At 39.3% G+C, this 17,751-nt stretch overlaps 1 protein-coding gene across 12 annotated transcripts in view; it reads left to right on the forward strand.

The window, feature by feature from the left end:
- PDE1C (phosphodiesterase 1C) overlaps positions 1 to 17,751 on the forward strand; it is a 541,496-nt gene that overhangs the window by 408,717 nt on the left and 115,028 nt on the right. For all 12 annotated transcript variants that reach the window (XM_043508789.1, XM_038392424.2, XM_043508790.1 and 9 more), the window contains 3 exons: positions 9,472 to 9,585; positions 10,276 to 10,458; positions 12,436 to 12,502. In XM_043508789.1, coding sequence (XP_043364724.1) covers positions 9,472 to 9,585; positions 10,276 to 10,458; positions 12,436 to 12,502 — 364 coding nt within the window. The remainder of the gene's footprint in view (positions 1 to 9,471; positions 9,586 to 10,275; positions 10,459 to 12,435; positions 12,503 to 17,751) is intronic.

A 17,751-nucleotide genomic window follows, 5' to 3' on the forward strand; every position in this document is an offset into this window, starting at 1 on the left:
CACAAAGCAATCTGCTAGAATCGTGCAGATGAATGACCTTACTAAAGGACTCAGAAATGTGATAACTATGGATTCAAAGAAAATAAAACCAGTCTTTACAAAACAAAAGGTTTAACTTCCTCTGATGCACCTAACCTGAATAAATATGTGCTATTGGCTAAAATGGACTTACGCCAGAATTCTCAGTTGTGGGTGCCTAAATATGGATTTATATGCCTACTTTTAGACGTGCGTGTGAAATTATTGACCATCATGTCTTGGAATCAATGCTAACCTTTTAACCTAAACGGAGGCAGTAGAGACTGACATTTGTAAAAGTGGCTATTTAGTTGGGGGGCTCTCAGTTTTGGGGTTCCCAGATTGAGGGACTTTGGTCTTTTTTTCAGTGATTCTGAGTCGGGCTGGCTGGAAAACAAGAATTTGAAGGCTGTTAAATTTTAAAGACAGAGAGAGACTAAAACTCACCCTATACCAGCTAATAGAGCAGTGACTAGGGCACTTACCTGGGAGGGGGGAGATCCAGGTTCAAGTTCCAGCTCCAAAACAGGCAGAACTTGACCCAGGATCTCCCACATCCCGGGTGAGAGTCCTAACTACCAGGCTATTGGTGTGCATGTATCTCTCTCCCCCAGAACCTTCTTGATGAATTGGCATTTTTCTGACAAACATTTTGTTGACAGATCCCGAGCTAGCTTTAATTCTGAGCATTCCACAATTCTCATCTATTTCAATTGGAGGTGGGAGTGTTGAGTACCCCTAGAAACCAGACCTAGAGTGTCTCAAGCCAGGGTCCCATCAATTGAGCCAGCCAAAGTTAGCGATCTCATTTGTAGGTCAGAATGACTTGTTGTTGCAGGCTGTTAGTTTGGTGGTGTCTCCGTTTCCCACAACAAAAACTTGACCTGATCCCACACCCATGAAGTCAGAGGAAAGTCTCCTATTGCCTTTAATAGAAATTAGAAAGGATCCATGAGCAGCAGTTGTAATGCTCAGCAAGAGATGTTTATGTCTCTCTATTACATGATAATTTTCCATACATTTAACAGGTATGAGCCTTTGATTGTTTTGTCCCTGGTGTTTCTGTACCTGTGTAACCAAAGTAAACACAAGTGTTTGTTTGAACATGTAAGAAGGGAGGTTAAGACCAAGAGGGACAAGTTATGGTTTAGAAATTTTCTGCTGAGTCCTGTGTGTTTCTTCAGAACACAAAACCAGTTAGGACTTGCTTGGTCTGTTGTTATGAACTCCACATTCAGCCTAAGCTTATTAATAATTTCAGGCATAGCCCATCCCTTCCTGCAGGTGTCAGTGAGGGACTTATTGTTCTGGCCCAGAGAACGTGAACTCTGGGACAGTGAGTTCGGCTGAGATCTGCATACATGATTCGAGGTTCGGTTGGTTCCGCAGCCAACCAGACTTCGCTGTGGCAAGGCCATTACATTTATCACAGCTCCACTGTCCTATTTCTCAATAATACAAAAGAATTGTGTACTAAAAAAAGGTATTTTGAAGATCCATCAGGAAGAAAGGTGTCTCCTTCTTGCATCTTGAAACAAAACAATGCCTGTAATTCCTGCTGATGAATGAACCTCCGTGTAATAGCACTATGTTTTTCAGTGATTGCTCCTTGTAAATCGGGTTGCCACCTCTGAGGTACAAAAAACAGGACATTCAAATCATTTCCATGGAAGTATGAAACAGCAAATGAGAGGAGGCAGCTACAGCGCCTCCTGTGTATCATCTATCCTTGGCAAAGGATACAAATCTTTCCAGGTGACTTAATTCAGCTTTCAATATTCTACACTGAATCTAGTGCTGCCATCCTTTTTCTTTACCAATACCATGAGCAAGGCCCAAGGGCTGACTGAGGATCCAGTTATATCTTCCTGTTGCGGTTCTTCAATAACCCCTAAAACTTCTTCCCTTTTTCAACTGGCAACCAATAGGGTGTCTGTTTTAGTGGTCTGGCTTCCCCAGTGTCAATTATGTGTGTTGTCCCAGCAGAGTTTCCCTATATCATTACTGGACCAGGAAAACAACCCATGATTTTTCCACAGAAAGTGTTTTAAACTTCCCTGCTGTTCCATCTTTAAATGGACAGCACTGCTCTGGAACTTTTCCAGAAGGAATTCTAGGAACTCTGCTTCATTCTCTCCCTCCCGAGTCCTTTTCTCTGCCAGCTGCTACCAAACTCACTGTCTCACATTGTGCTATTGTAAAGCTCCTTTTGATAACCTGAGGTTTATCTGAGACTTCCAGAAATATGACAGAAAAAATCCTGACTCAGGTCAAGTAAAACTTTTGCAGTGAGAACCCCCTTTTGACTTTCTTTGCCCAAGCAAGTGTCAATAATTTCACATCTCTTATCTGGTGGGATGCCTTATCACATCTCCCATACATTTAGTTTGGCAGAATAATTCCAGTTGCAGGAGTTAATACAACTTTTTTACAGCACACCAACCTCCTGCAAGGCATCGGTTTAGTCTGGGTTACATTTTCAAAGGAAATTTCCACTGGTCGCATCTTCAGAAAGCCTTGGTTGGCATCAATAATATATTTATTAGATGTGACAAAGTCTAACCTGAAGACAAACTCATCCTCTATTTCTGCAACCCTGACTTCTTGTTCAACTCTAGGGGCCAACTTTTGAGACCAGTGTCCCCAATTTTTGGACTGGTGCTTGGTCCCCAGTTACGGTCTTCAGTTGGCACCAATTCAACTGTTTATTTTTAGAACCCGCAATCCCAGCAAGTCTGGTCTAATAACAGTTAAATTTGAACCACTGTCTACAACCCCCATGCATTTTACACTCCCAAGTTCATATGCAATTGTCAGAATTTCAGTGTGGTTATTTAATTGCCCAGATTTGCACAAGAACAGTGGGGCTATGCCATTTACCCCAAAGCTTTGCTCCTTTAGCTTGATGACAGCCCATTTTCCAAACTGCATAAGGGAACCTCTCTGTGTCTCTCTCTGCTGGCTTGCTTTATACTTACAGCAATCGGTCTTTCTGTGGCCAGTTTTGCTTTAAGAAAAACACCAAATATTATGATTCTGGTGATAAAGTGGTGAGAGTTGTCAACAGCATGAAAGGAAATATGATGGGAACTGCCTTATTCCACTAGTCATAACTGCATAATTTCTGCCTTTATAAATCCATTCTTATGCACAGTATTCTTTCCTCTCCATATTGCATATCTCCATTGCTTACTCTGTACTCATTTTGTGCATGTATTTCCTATTGACATCAATGGACGCTCTGCACAGAATGAGAGGGGGTTTGGAATGCAGGTCAGAAAGACTTTTGCCCTTAGTTCAATAGATCTTTGTAACTTGTAACAGCTCCAGTTTGCTTTCCACTCATCCCCTCTGAAGTTTGCATTCATAAAATAAGGCCCAGTAAGTAATTCTTCAGACTGCTATTCTGTTTGTGTTTAAAGGTTATTTTTATAATTTCTAAAAAAGCAATTGGGGTTGGGTATCAAAAGATGATGTTCATCACAGATGAGTGGTCTTCGAAATCATTCCATTGAGTTTTCATTACATAAATGTAATTTGACTAATAAAAGCTTCATAAACACAGACTGATAGCAGGAGGTGCTTCTGGTTCATTCCTCCAGAGTTAATTAGTGACAAGGATTTGCCAGAGTCAAGTGCACCATACTGGTGCCTAGTTGGAATGACATTCTTTTTTGCCCGTATTTATGAAGAACCTTACTGTAACCAGGGGTGGGTCTAATTATATGTCTCTTTTACTGACGAATCACTGTGATGAATCACTGTACACAATTGCCCCATATTGGAGTTAATGGTAATAATGTTGAATTGTATTTGTTCTGGAGAAAAAATGTATTAAATATGTATTGCTGCAGTGGGTGAACTATGGAAACATTATTAGTAATTATAATCATATCTTATATTACTACATCACCTTTTATTCCAAAGTGTTATACTGCTGTAAAGGATTTTTATTTGAAGTTTTATTATTATTTATTTTACAAATATATACATCCCCATTGAAATGTGGCCATATGTGACAGAAGGATGCACCAACCAGCACAACGGAACATTTCATGAGAGTGGGGAGAGGGGAAACTTGACAAAGAGTATGAGGACAAACCCCATCTCTTACAAAATGAGTTCTAGGATCTCTAACGTCCTCAAGGGCAGGTCTTCAGATGGTGTAAATTGACAAAGTCCTAATTAATTCAAATTCATGTTTGACAGTTTACATCAGATGAAGATCAGGTCCTGACTTTTTAAAAGTTTTGTCCCAAAGTCCCAATCCTTAATAAACTTCAGAAACATAAAGAGCTGATTTCAGAGTAGCAGCCCTGTTAGTCTGTATCCACAAAAAGAACAGGAGTACTTGTGGCACCTTAGGGACTAACAAATTTATTAGAGCATAAGCTTTCATAGGCTACAGCCCACTTCATCGGATGCATATCATGGAACATATAGTAAGAAGATATATATATATATATATATATATATATATATATATATATATATATATATGCAAAGAAGGTGGAAGTTGCCATACAAACTGTAAGAGACTAATTAATTAAGATGAGCTATTATCAGCAGGAGAAAAAAACTTTTGTAATGATAATCAAGATGGCCCATTTAGACAGTTGACAAGAAGGGGTGAGGATACTTAACATGGAGAAATAGATTCGGAAAAAGAGCTGAGCCACTCCTGCTGGAATTTGAAACTGTTATTTGAAACTTTGCAGCCTGATGTTTTGTTTTCACTCTCATTTTCTTTTGTCAGCCCACTATACCATTCTGTTCTCTAAACCAGTGGTTCACAATCCTTTTTTATACTGTGACCTCATGTTACAATGGAAAATTTGCCACCTAGTCATAAAGAAGGGGAGGGTGGTCATCAAGTATTTTGGGCTTGTTTGCAACTCCCAGCAGAGTTGCAACCTCCAGATTTAGAAACCATGTTCTGAACCACAAATATTGGCTCACCAGAAGAGTTTTCTAAGATTGTTTGACCGTATCTGACCAAAGGGGGTGCCTTGAAATCATTGCATTTTTTCACTAACAGTATTTTTTGCTTGGGAAGCTATAATGCACATTCCAAACTGAGTCAAGAAACAGCTCAGGGCCTGATGTTAACAATGAGCTACTGCTATTTCATTCATGTTTAGTTGCAACTCTGGAACCATTTCATGGGGATGAATGGTTTCATAGATTTGTTTATTATCCAACTATACATTTATTTGCAATGAAGGAGTAAAGTAATACATCTCTCTTGGGTTTACTATGTTTGGAAAGAGGCCATTGACCCCACTGGTTGTGTTGTTGGTGTGTTGACATTGTTAGTATCACATTTACATTATAGTACTGTACTAGCTCTTTCAGTTCGGGACTATGACTTCTTGGAAAGTGCAGAGTATATATAATGGTAGCCAGGACAATTGATGGAGCATGAGAATTAGAAGATATTCCCAGCTCTTCTACTGACATATTGTGCCACCACTCTGCACTTAATTTAGTCCATATTTAAAAATGAGACACTGGTGCTTATCTGCCTTTGTAAAACTCTTGGGAAATTTACATATGAAAAATCTATATAATTTAATATATTTATTTTGTTAAAAAGAATCAAATGATAAAAATATCAAGGCTGTTGGATCACAGAGTATATTTTTTGATTTTCCTACATGATGCACAGATGACAGAGCACTGGACTTGCAACTTCAGAGATTCGTGTTCTATTCCTGGCTCTGCTGCTGGGTGACCTTGGACAAATCATGTTGCCTCTCTCTGCCTCAGTTTCCCCATTTGTAAAACTGAGATGATAATATTGACCTCTTTTGTAAAGCACTATGAAATCTACATTGAGAAGCACTGAATAAGAGCTATGCAAATGATAATTATATTTTATAAATAGGAAAACAGACAAATAATATGTGAGCTGTCCACAACTGCTAGCGCTTTACTGAGAAGAGGGGTGAAACCACAAAAGTTTTTTCATGTGATTTGTTGAGTTTGAGGATGAGCAAAACAAGGATTAGCAAAAGCAAAGTCAAAAAGAGCCTTTCGTCTTTCCATATGGTGTCATGAATGGTTGGTGAATGAGCTGATTAGCTGTTGCATATAAATTGTAAAGGACCACATTCTGAGGTTGCTTATGCTGGTATAAATTCAGAATAGCTTTATTTACTTGATAATTTCATTTACTCTTTACAGTCAATACCAAGAGAGGAGTAGGGGGATACACACTGATCAACTCTAATAATTCACGTCTTTGTAGTTCTCAACATGCTTGTCAGAAGGAACATCCCAAATACCAAAATAAATGGATCCCAAATACCAAAATGTCAGATGGAGAAATGGTGTTGTATGGCTGGAAACGTGGTGAATTGGAGAAGTTGCATTTAAAATAAAACTGAGGATCAGCAATAGATTTAAGCAGATTTACACTAGATGAGGAGCTGGTTCTGAGTATTCAGGCAATGCTTGTGCTTTGCACATTAATTAAAGTTGACTGGTATCCAGACTCCGGCAGTGTTAATCTGCTCTGCAGTAATATGCAATGCTATTTAAAAAAACCCACCACCACAAAAGCAGGCCCTCTGTCTAAGGAGATAAATATTTTACCCAGATATCACTTTATTTATAACAATAGGAGAAGGGAATACTTGGAACACGGTTATTCATAAAGGCTGACTTTTAACAATATATTGAAAACAATTGCACTGTCTGCTACTACCCACACTCTGTTTAAACGGGCAGGCTAGGTTTGTTTCTTAAGATCTGTCACTTCCAGATGAATTTAGGTTTTGTCCAGAATTTTTAATCTCCAAGATAATGCGCTAATGAAAAGTAGAACAGAATAGGAATGATGCTTTGGGGTTTGTGTGAGCCTTTGGTACCATCTGACTTTCCCAGAGCACCAAATCCTGCAGGCCCTACAACATGCTATTAGTCTTATTGAAGAGCAACATTCACATTTAGCTTCAGTGCCCTTTAGAGGTGCTTGGAGTATAGATATTCTTTCCTTACATTGGAAGGAATAGGGGGACACTCAACAAGTAATAGGTTTCAGAGTAGCAGCCGTGTTAGTCTGTATTCGCAAAAAGAAAAGGAGTACTTGTGGCACCTTAGAGACTAACAAATTTATTAGAGCATAAGCTTTCGTGAGCTACAGCTCACTTCATCGGATGCATCTCTAAGTCTCTAAGGTGCCACAGTACTCCTTTTCTTTCAACAAGTAACATTAGCTCCACTCAATGGAAGTTGAGAATGCTCAGTACTGCATAGGACCGGGCTCTTTATATATTTTATTATATTATTCTTTGGTCTGAAATGTGAAATAACCCCTTGTGTGGTAATATGCCATTTAGAATGAGGGTCTTCAAGCTTTTCCCATAGGTGCACCACACCTTAACAGAGAAGTTGCCAACCACAGCATATTCTTCTACATAAAAGTGTTGTTAGTAAAATATTTTGTGTTTTAGCTGCCTTTTTAAGGCAATTTAGCAGTTGGAATAAGGAGGAGGAGCCAGTATCATGTCATCAACCAGCTCTTTGCAGATCACCACCAAGTGTTCTGCAAACAATCATACTTTGATCTACAATCTGGCTTCAGTTATGATGTCAGAAACTGTGTGTGGCCATGGTCATGTGACATGATACTTAGGTGAAATGCTGTTAGAGTTGTCATTACCTACAGACCAGATTTGATCACCTTACTAACGGTGAGTAGCAGCTTCTTCCACAAGTAGCCCTGTAGACTTCAGGGGGACTGTTGTAGTGTCAGGTGCCATTCAGTGAGAGTGAGGGTAGTTCAGTCTGGCTCTACATTTAAGATTTGTTCAGAACTGTTTCAACCAAATATTGTATAGATGCATTTAGCACATTAAGGATAATGTCACTGGACTCACATTTAGTAAAGGTAACAGGCAGCAGCAGCTGCTGCTAGATAAATCAAAAGTATTTGTAGATAATGAATGGTGAGGCAAAGACAGTGTAATTTTTTACATGCGAGAAACATTGATTGTGAGACACCATTCCATCATAGCAATGTTACTTCTGGTTTGCCAGATGATTGATGCTCAGTATACTCCATGTAATCTTCTTGTATGATGGATGTGGGTGCCATAAACTAATAGCTACTCATTGTACTAGTATTGAGTACAAATTTTTGAAGGTCTTGTGGATTTGAGTTGCTGGGTGCTTCAGCCAAAGAAATAAAAGGCAAGAAATGCAAAACTTAATGTTACTGTTGCAATGTTAACTCATCAGCCTACCAACAGGTGGTATTAATGATAACTAGTTAAGGGCCACACTTTGCATGCCAACACAAAGGAGAAAGAGGATGTATGGGAAGGGAAGCTGTAGTTTAGTTTATTAATATAGTATCTTAGCCATAGGCAATTGCACCCAATACAATAAATACAAATTTTAAATTGATGCCACTCCAAAAAAAATACAAATTTTAAAAATACAAATTAACGATGCAAGTTTAGCCCATGTAACTGAAATATTTTCACAACACAGCAAATATTCTAATTTCTGAGGTGATGGGGTTCAAGGCATATGGGCCAGGAATGGAGACAGCCATTTATTTCTGAGATGACAATACTGGTTACAAGACAATAAACAGAACAGTAAGTCTTCAACCTGGCCAGACCTGCAAATACAAACAGAATTGTCTTTTGTTACTAGAATACTTCCTTTCCAGATAGGCAGTCTGCATAGTCTGGAAACAGAGACCTCTAAAAGCTCTCCTTATAGGGTGACCAGCTAGCAATGTGAAAAATCAGGACAGAGGGTAGGGGGTAATAGGAGCCCATATTTAAAAAAGCCCCAAATATCAGGACTATCCCTATAAAATCAGGACATCTGGTCACCCTACCTCCTTAACATATTGAGAAGGGAAGCAAACACTGAGGAACCCAAACATTTCTTCCCACACCCTCTGTTGAGCAAGAAGGGGCAAGAATTGGTGAGGAATTGAGAGGAGGCTTGGCCTTGTCTCCATCCTCATTACACTGAGCAGCATAACTGTGCAGGTGCATCAGCAGACATGTGCTGCACTAGGAAGGAGTTGAGTTGGTGGTGGGGGGAGGGGAAAAAGTGGTGGCACTCTTCTAAGCTCTGCCCATGTGAGTCACCGCTCACAGTAGATTGCACAACTGTTCAAAATCATGTGTGCTGCTTGGCTCCTTGAGCTGGGTTCCTCCTCAGTGGGGCTGTGTAGACTATGCCTAAATGTATAATGATCTCTCAAGAAGGAAAGCATTTTGTGACCTTTACATGGACAGGGGTCCTCAGACTGTCAAAAGTGTATTTGTTTTCTTGTGAACATAGTACTAAAGAATTTTGCAAAGTTCAAAGGATCTTAATTTGATAATATTTGAGGTTATGTTTTATGTCGGATTGTATTTTGAACTGCTACTCAAACTCAAACCCATTTCTCTCAGTGCTAACCAGGTTCTTCTTTTCTCTTAGGTTGCGGTCTTTGGTAAAGCAATTAGAGAGAGGAGAGGCTTCGGTTGTAGACCTAAAAAAGAATTTGGAATATGCAGCTACCGTTCTTGAATCAGTGTACATTGATGAAACTAGGTGAGTGAACTACACCTGTGTATTGATATTTTGTACCACTCAAATGAAGTTGTAATTTACATATCAGTTGGGAAGCTGGTGGTCTAATGGTGTCCAAAATAGGCACAGTTGCTGTCATTCTCAGATGAGAGTCCAAGATCTGAACTATCCTCTTAAGGTAACCATTCATGTCAGGATTGAGGCAAATTGGTGGGGTGTTATTCACACTTCTGCTTCTACCCGTTGACATGTGCATTAATAGGTGACTTAAATTTGCCAAACCTATCACGTCAATCTGTTTCACTAGAACTAAATGTACTTCTACAGAAGCGTCTTGGGCAAAATTTCCAAAACTTAAAAGGAAGTGATTATCTGCTTGTTATTTGGAAATGTTATAAATCTCAACCAGCTAAAAAGGATCATAAAATGGGGACTGTGAATACTGGAAAGCTGAAGATGAGAAATCATGGGAGAGTAATGGAGTTTCAGTGTGCTGATTCTCTTGTTTATCTGCCTGGGAGTGAGCTCCACAATCTGGCATGTGGCTTTCAAGAAAATAAACAAGCTGTTATAGATTGTCAAAAATGTGTTCCATTAGGATTACCAAAAAAAGAGTGAATTTTTAACAACTGCTTTAATTAGAGTGTGTATGAGATGTTATAAACCTGTGTTAAGAGCCCTCTATTTACCCATGTTTCCACTCCCCTTCAGGCGTTTATTGGACACAGAAGATGAGCTCAGTGATATTCAGTCAGACTCCGTGCCCTCTGAGGTCCGGGATTGGTTGGCCTCCACCTTCACACGGCAGATGGGGATGATGCTTAAAAGGACCGAGGAAAAGCCCCGGTTCAGGAGCATCGTCCATGCAGTGCAAGCTGGGATATTTGTGGAGAGGTAAAGGAAGATGTAATTATTCTGCTCCAGTGGCTGGTCAGGCATCACAGATTGTATTTTTAATATTGAATGAAGACTATTTTATTTTGCTTTTATTGTTACATAGAGCTGAGCAGGGACTGGAAAACTGGGACTAAATAATTGATCATAAATGGAATCTTCACGTATTCATTTGCTATTAGCATAATACAGATCTAATATTATAATTGGAGCCATTTTGGTTTTTCCTCTTTTTTTTTATGTATGCTTTCAGGGGTCAAAGGGAGGAAAAGGAATATATGGCTTCAAATATTCCTATGATAGGAATAAGAGGTTAACCAAAGGCAGCTAATTCGGTCCCTGGAGTAACTCTACCTCTGTGGTCCAGTAAAATGTATAAAGGGATGGACAGGTGACTAATGTAAACCAAACCTGTATCTCATCATTCTCGGCTTGAATTACATGAGTCACTGAGAACATCCAGACCAAAATCAGTTTAAAGGTTCAGAACTCAGAGGAGCCCACTAAACCAGTGAAACTCCCTCAGTGTTCTCCACTGTTGATTCCTTCAGCTTGCACCAAATCACACCTCTAGAGCTAGATCAAACCTAATTTCAAACATCTGAACCTTTTAAAACTTCTTGCTGTTTGAATTAGGACTGCCCTGTATCCAACTTTCAGTGTTTCATCTGTCTTTAGCAAGGAATCTCCCTTCCCTGACATTTTGTTTTTTGAAATTTGTATTAAAATATTATTGGTTATTGAAATATTTCATTTACCAAAAGCCTGGGAAATCATGTATGGTATACTTGTCACTGCTAATAACTGTATAAATGTATTTCCATTAGGTCTTATGTTGTTTACATGTAGAGAAGGGTGCAGTCAGCACCTATGGCCTTATTCAGCAAAGCACTTAAGCCTGTGTTTAATTTTGAGCACTTGTACAAACCCATTAACGTCAATGGTACTTGAACACACACTTCAAGTTTAACACATGCCCAAGTGCTTTGCTGAATCCGGGCATAGGTGCTAATTACTAGAGCTGGGCAAAATCTTTTGTCCTAAACTTTTTTCAGTGAAAAATGTAGGATTGATAATACTTAATTTTTTTGTGATTTTGTGTTGGTTTCACCAAGTTGTTTGTTTAGAGAGAAAAAACAACATATTCAGAAGCATTCTGATTTTTTTGATTCAAAATGACTTTTTGCTTCACAATTTCCTTTAATTTTATTTTTAAAAAATTCAAAAACATTAAATATGCTCAAAACTGAACTGACACATTTAGTTTTCTGTTGAACAGAGTATTTAATTTGACCCAAATTTACATTTTTTTCGATATTTTAATTCACTGTTTTTTTTTAATTCACTTTTGGTTCAACCCAAAGCAAATATTTATTTTGAGGTTTTGGACTTGCCAACAAGCCAAAAACAAAAATCAAATTATTTACCCAGCTTTTCTGATTATACCTTTGCGCACACCTACACACACAAACAACACAAGACTGTTTTAAAAAACAAAGTGATCAGCAGGAAAAGCTGTACCATACAGGAGCTGAATAAGTCCAGTCAACAGACTTGATATGTTTACTGAAGCTCTATCTTGAAATGCATTCTGCCCTGGACCAGCAAGGACTGAGAGGGTGGAAGACACAGTGTGGTCAGTTGCTGTGGGAGAATAGGAAAGTCTTGCATTGCTGAAGAGCAGCCCCTCTGCTAGATCAAGATGAGGCAGATGCTGAGTGAAATCCAATCTAGTCCTACTTGTCCAGGAAGACTGTGGCCCTAGTATGTGTCATGGACTGGGAAGGATGTAAAATGAGGAAAATTGAGGTCATCCTTAGGACTCTATTAAAGATACGGAGGATATGTGCAGGGAAGGATGAAAGAAGAATTGCAGTCTGTTTTTCTTGAATAAATTGTGTCTCCTGAAAAGAACTCAAATTAATCCTTGGTTTTCTATTTTGTTTCTCTGTTCATTTACTTATTTTATTTTGGTAGAATGTACAGACGGACATCAAATATGGTTGGCCTGAGCTACCCACCAGCTGTAATTGGAGTGCTAAAGGTAATACCAACGAAAATGTCTTTTAACAAATGTTGGTAAGGCACTGTGATATTTTGATGGGAGGCCTTTGTACTCTCCCTTTCATCCTCTCTGAAGTTTAATATAGTTCACAAACATTAATCATTTACTGACCTAAGGGAAAATCCTTCCTGTTGAGAAAAAACAGATCAAGGTTCTGGCCATTTTCAAGTGGCGAAGATGACCAGGAGGATGAGGTCATAGCTCTGTGGGAGGTTACAATACTCAGGGCAACTGAGAACTGAATGGGATGCTGAAATCAACTTGAGACTTTGATAGTAAATAAAGAAAACTACAATGCACGAGTTTAACTGAGGAGTAACCTGTTCCCAGTTGTGTGCTTTTAAATGGGAAGATTGAGCTGTTATTGTGGTGATGTGTTACATTTGTGATTCCTGTTCATGTCAACAAGGACCATGGAGATAATGAACCCACTGGCAGTTTATGTGAACTATTGAGAAAAACCAGGCATGATGGATAATGCCTTTATACAAGTATTTGCTATATTAGGGATGAGTGAGTCAGCACAAACCTTTGTCTTTTTCTGTGTTGAACTGAAATATGCTTTGAAGAGATTCTGCCACTTCAGCACTGTAGTTTAGCCTGTCTGTAGATTGGATACCCAGCCCTTCACAACGAGGCTCAACAAGGTTAGGGCTGAACAGTGGCCTTGTGTTTAAGGCATTGGATTATGAGTCAGAAGACCTGAATTTGTTTTCCAGCTCTACCACAGACATGAGATATGTGGCACAGGCAACCTGTTCTACTCCAGTTGAAATTAATAGGATAACTCCCTTTGAAGTAAATGGAGCAGGATTTAGCCCAGAATCTTTCTGTGCTTCAACTTCTTTATATGTAAAATAGAGGAACACTATTTCCCTGCATCACAGGAGAGCAGTGAAGCCCAGGCACTTTGAAATCGTCCCTCAATGTAGGGCATTATGGTCCTGTCTTGCTTCTTTGGGTGAAATCCTGTCCCCATGAGAGTCAATGCCAAAACTCCCAACTTTAACAGGGCCAGGATTTCACCCTTAGTGTTCTGAATTATTTTATCATGAAACACTGAACAAGCATGGTTAACCTTCACTTTGGGCTTGTCCACATGAACCATTAGTTTGCATCAAGCTGGGGTGTGAATCTACCTGCACTATACTGCCACGGTCTAACTGTTCATGTGCACCCTGCTGATCCGCATTAACAGTTTGATCTAGTCTCTTTGAAACTGGACTAGATCAAAGTGCATTAGCGGACTGTTAATGTGCATCAGCAGGGTATATATGAATAGTTAGACCGTGATAGGTTAGCGCAGGGTAGATTCACACCACAGCTTGCTGGGAACTATGTGTTTGTGTAAAAAGTGCTCAGAGCAACAGAACAGCTCTGAGAGGGTCTACACTCATTCAGCTGTCCTCTTCCCTCCAAAAACTGTTTCTCATGCTGAATCCTCATTCCATTAGTCTGTTTGTTTCTTGTAAACACAGAGCAAATTCTCTTTGCTGTAATGATACATTTTGAACTATAATTCTATAGTTATAAAAAAACCCAAAGCCTATGTTTTGATTGCTGACTTTAAAAACTGGGACATTTCAGGTGTTCTCAAAGAAGTTCCTGGGATATAGACCATCATATGAAAAAGTAGGACTGACCGGGTAAAAATGGGACACAATCACTTTACCATTTGAAATCTGTGTCAAAACTCTCATTGAATTCACAATCAGGCCGTATATTATTTTTATTATTATGATTTTTTATTTTAATTTTAAAAATTCGAGTATTTGAATAAATTATGGATGTCTATACGTACAAATACATATTATTGTTATTATGAACTCATTTGCTTCCCTGACTGGTGTCAGTGACTTATAAAACAAAATAAACACCTAAAACGAGTGAAACTTTTAAAAGGACTATGTGGATGTTTTGTGCAGTTTCCCCCATCTCTCCTATTCCCCACCCATTTTCTTGAATAGCTTAAAGAGTTTGGACTTAGTCTTTTGCATGGGGTGGTGGTGTCCCCATTTTATTTGCTTCTCTCGCCTATTCCCACTGATAGTGTTTGAAAACCAAAAGCACAATTTATGATTTCTCTTCTAAAGCTCAGTCCACAACTCACCTCCCTAAGAGCTTGACCTTGTCCTCAGAGCTTGTAAAATCAGTTGCTGTGTAGAAGATGATTTACCAAGATATGTGAAAATGACGCTCTGAGATCAGGACTGAGACCCCAGAGTCCCCTGTTGCTCTCTGACTCTTTCTGGGACCTTCACCAGGCTCTGTGTGTTTTTTTCACTCTGAGGCACAAGCTTGATCCTTCAAGGACTCTATATCCAATGCCATTCACTGCAGGAGGAATTCTGCATGTTGGAGGTTGTAGGGATCAGGCCCAAATTATGGTCAGATGTAATCACAGTACTTTGGTCTTATTTAACTATTCTGCTAGGTGGATAACGGCTGCATGGTACTTAAAGCTTATAAGCCTTGTTTGCATCTTTTCCTTCAGGGCTGATCTTAAGGGGCGGATGCTCAGCTGGTGTAAATTCTCATCGCTCCATGGCTTCAATGCAGTGATGACAGTTTATACCAGCTTAGGATCTGCCTCTACGTCTCTTACACAAATGAAATTTCCAATGAGATTTTAGTCTTGCTAAAAGAGAAGGAATATTCCACACAGAGTCTGTTGTTTAATAGCACTCAGCATAACGTTATGTCTAGCTGATCCCCTTCCTCGACCCAGGGACGCAGCGCCAAAGCCATCCGTACACATGCATAAATAAAATGCAATCATTTTTCTTTTTCGATTAAAGTGCCTTGGGAAATTGGGAGCCAACCTGCAACAGAGATTAAGTGTGGAGGATAACGTCCAATTTAAAGATGTAAATCTTTAATGCACAGTTAAAGGAGTGTAAATCAGCTAGGCATGAATATGCTCATGCTGGCAGCACCACAAAGTTCTCAGCAATCAGGAATGCTGGTCTCAGGCCAAAGATGGCTGCACTGCTGATCTGTATAGAATTCTCCCAGCTATACCTTCTCTAGCACCTTTTCTTATTTTGCTAGGAAGAGGAGGGCATATGACATTTCAAAAACACCTTCCTCTTGGACAAAACGTAACTATGGGCTATATCCCACTTGGTGCTATATCCCACTGAGTGCTCTTAGTTCCCACTGACTTCAATAGGTGACGATGGCTTTGCAGGAGTGTTCAGAATCTTGCTGAATTGAGTCTTATAAACTAAGCTTAACGCTTTCTCCTACTGTACCCACCATCTCGCCACCCTCAGCTCTGCTATATAATTTATAGTTCAGTAGAAGGCATAGGGGGAACTGAATGTGGATATCTACCTCTCTTAACAACGTTGGCAGTTAACACTACTATGATTTTTCTCCTACTCTGTAGTTTTCCGGAGACCCCGAGGGAATATATTTAGTATATAAAAAAAAAGTTGAAGAAAATTAGGGTCATGTTAACTCTTGGATATACAATAACATGTGTGACGTAGGAGTGGTATTAAAACCAGCATGAACTGAACACCACTTGGATCTGGTTTTCAGCATTACTGGAGGGAGAGGGTGTCTAATTGTTTCCCCACTATTCCTTACATTTTTATATTTTTATATTTATTTTATGTCTTTAAATTGTAATTGAAATAAAAACCCACCCATTTAAAAAGTTGTAGGCTCCCTGATGCTAAACTTTTACTAGCGTAATGATGGGCATTCAGCATAATTAAATATACAGGTAACAAATTTATTGAGTGTTTGACTTTTGATACTGTTCTCTAATTCGATGAATAAAACTATTGAAAAGATAAAGGTACTTTTTTGTTCAGATAGAGACTCAGTGCTGGAAAGAGTCCCCCCAGTTGTATTTGAAATTGGCTATATTAATAGGTCAGTGTTAAATAGCAGGATGGGGAAGAAAGATTTGGGAGATGTTGCAGGACTACATATAGCTTAAAGGTAAGCATACATCCCTTGAAAAATATTCCAGATGTATTTGGGTATTATACCTGATGAATATGTACAAATTTGTCAATAAATACTTTGTGCTTTGTGGGCTTGGTCTGTTGTATTAATTTAGATGGAATGTATGGCCCCAAAGAGTCAAAGGTGTTAATGTGACACAGTCACATGTGCGGTTTGGTACACAGAGACCGCAGCCTGCTTAGTATCAAGGCAAACACACCATTACAAATCCATTTAACCTTTTATTAAAGATAGAGGAATAAAAGGAAAAACTGTTAAAACATTTGAAATGTAAAGTATTAAATAAGGTTTTCATTTTAACAGCATCCCAGGTTCCCTTTCCTTTTATCTGTAGAGTCTTTATAATGAATATCCCCCTGTTTGACAGTCTTTTAGATAATATTAAATATGGCACTAACTGGCCTTTTTGGGGAAAAGAGATAGTTAGTTGAGAGAAGCTGGAACTGTTGTTAAAGTCCGATCCTATATCTTAGAAAGCAAAACAACGCAAATATATGCAAGAGGGGAGAGAAAAGAACTTCAAAAATAGAAAATGCAACTTCCATCTCTGGTATTAACTTTAGTTGCAACCTCGCTGGAGATATACAGGTAGGGTACACGGTCTTACTTGCCACTCTGAGACCTGGTAAACTCGTACCAGCATCGAGTCATTTAGGGCACTGCTTGTATCTGCCACTCTGGTCATAGGTTTACAGGAGTGTTGCAAAATATACAGTCTTGGCCAGCTAAGCCAAACCCTTATTAGACAAGGCAAAAGGCGAGAGATAGGAAAGATAAGAAACAAGGTGTGGAAGGAAAAGGACTCACTCTGTGTGTGTGTGTGTGTGTGTGTGTGTGTGTGTGTGTGAGAGAGAGAGAGAGAGAGAGACACTCACATCCCAGTTGGGATTGAGCTGTTGGAAATAGCGATATCATCTGACTCCCGCTCTCTGGCCTGGTTAGGACATCTCTCAAGATCAGAATGATGAGGGCCCAGTAGTATTATGGTAGGTCACAGGAGGTACCACAGGAGGTCACAAGCAGGAGTAGCAGCCATCATGGTAAAACTTGCTCCTTAGCTGTTCTCCTGTCTCTGTCAGTGGTGGTTTGCAATCAGGTTCCGCTAATTTCCCCCAAGTCTTTTTCTTTTTAAGAATCCTAAAAAGGAGTAATGGGTGGAATGGCCTATCCCCTCATTAATTTGTTCACTGGTTAGGCCTAATTTCTGACACACCAATTTTGGTCCATTGATTTTCAGTCCCACACTT

Source organism: Dermochelys coriacea, chromosome 2 (assembly GCF_009764565.3).
Source record: "Dermochelys coriacea isolate rDerCor1 chromosome 2, rDerCor1.pri.v4, whole genome shotgun sequence".
NCBI classification, from domain to species: Eukaryota; Metazoa; Chordata; order Testudines; family Dermochelyidae; genus Dermochelys; species Dermochelys coriacea.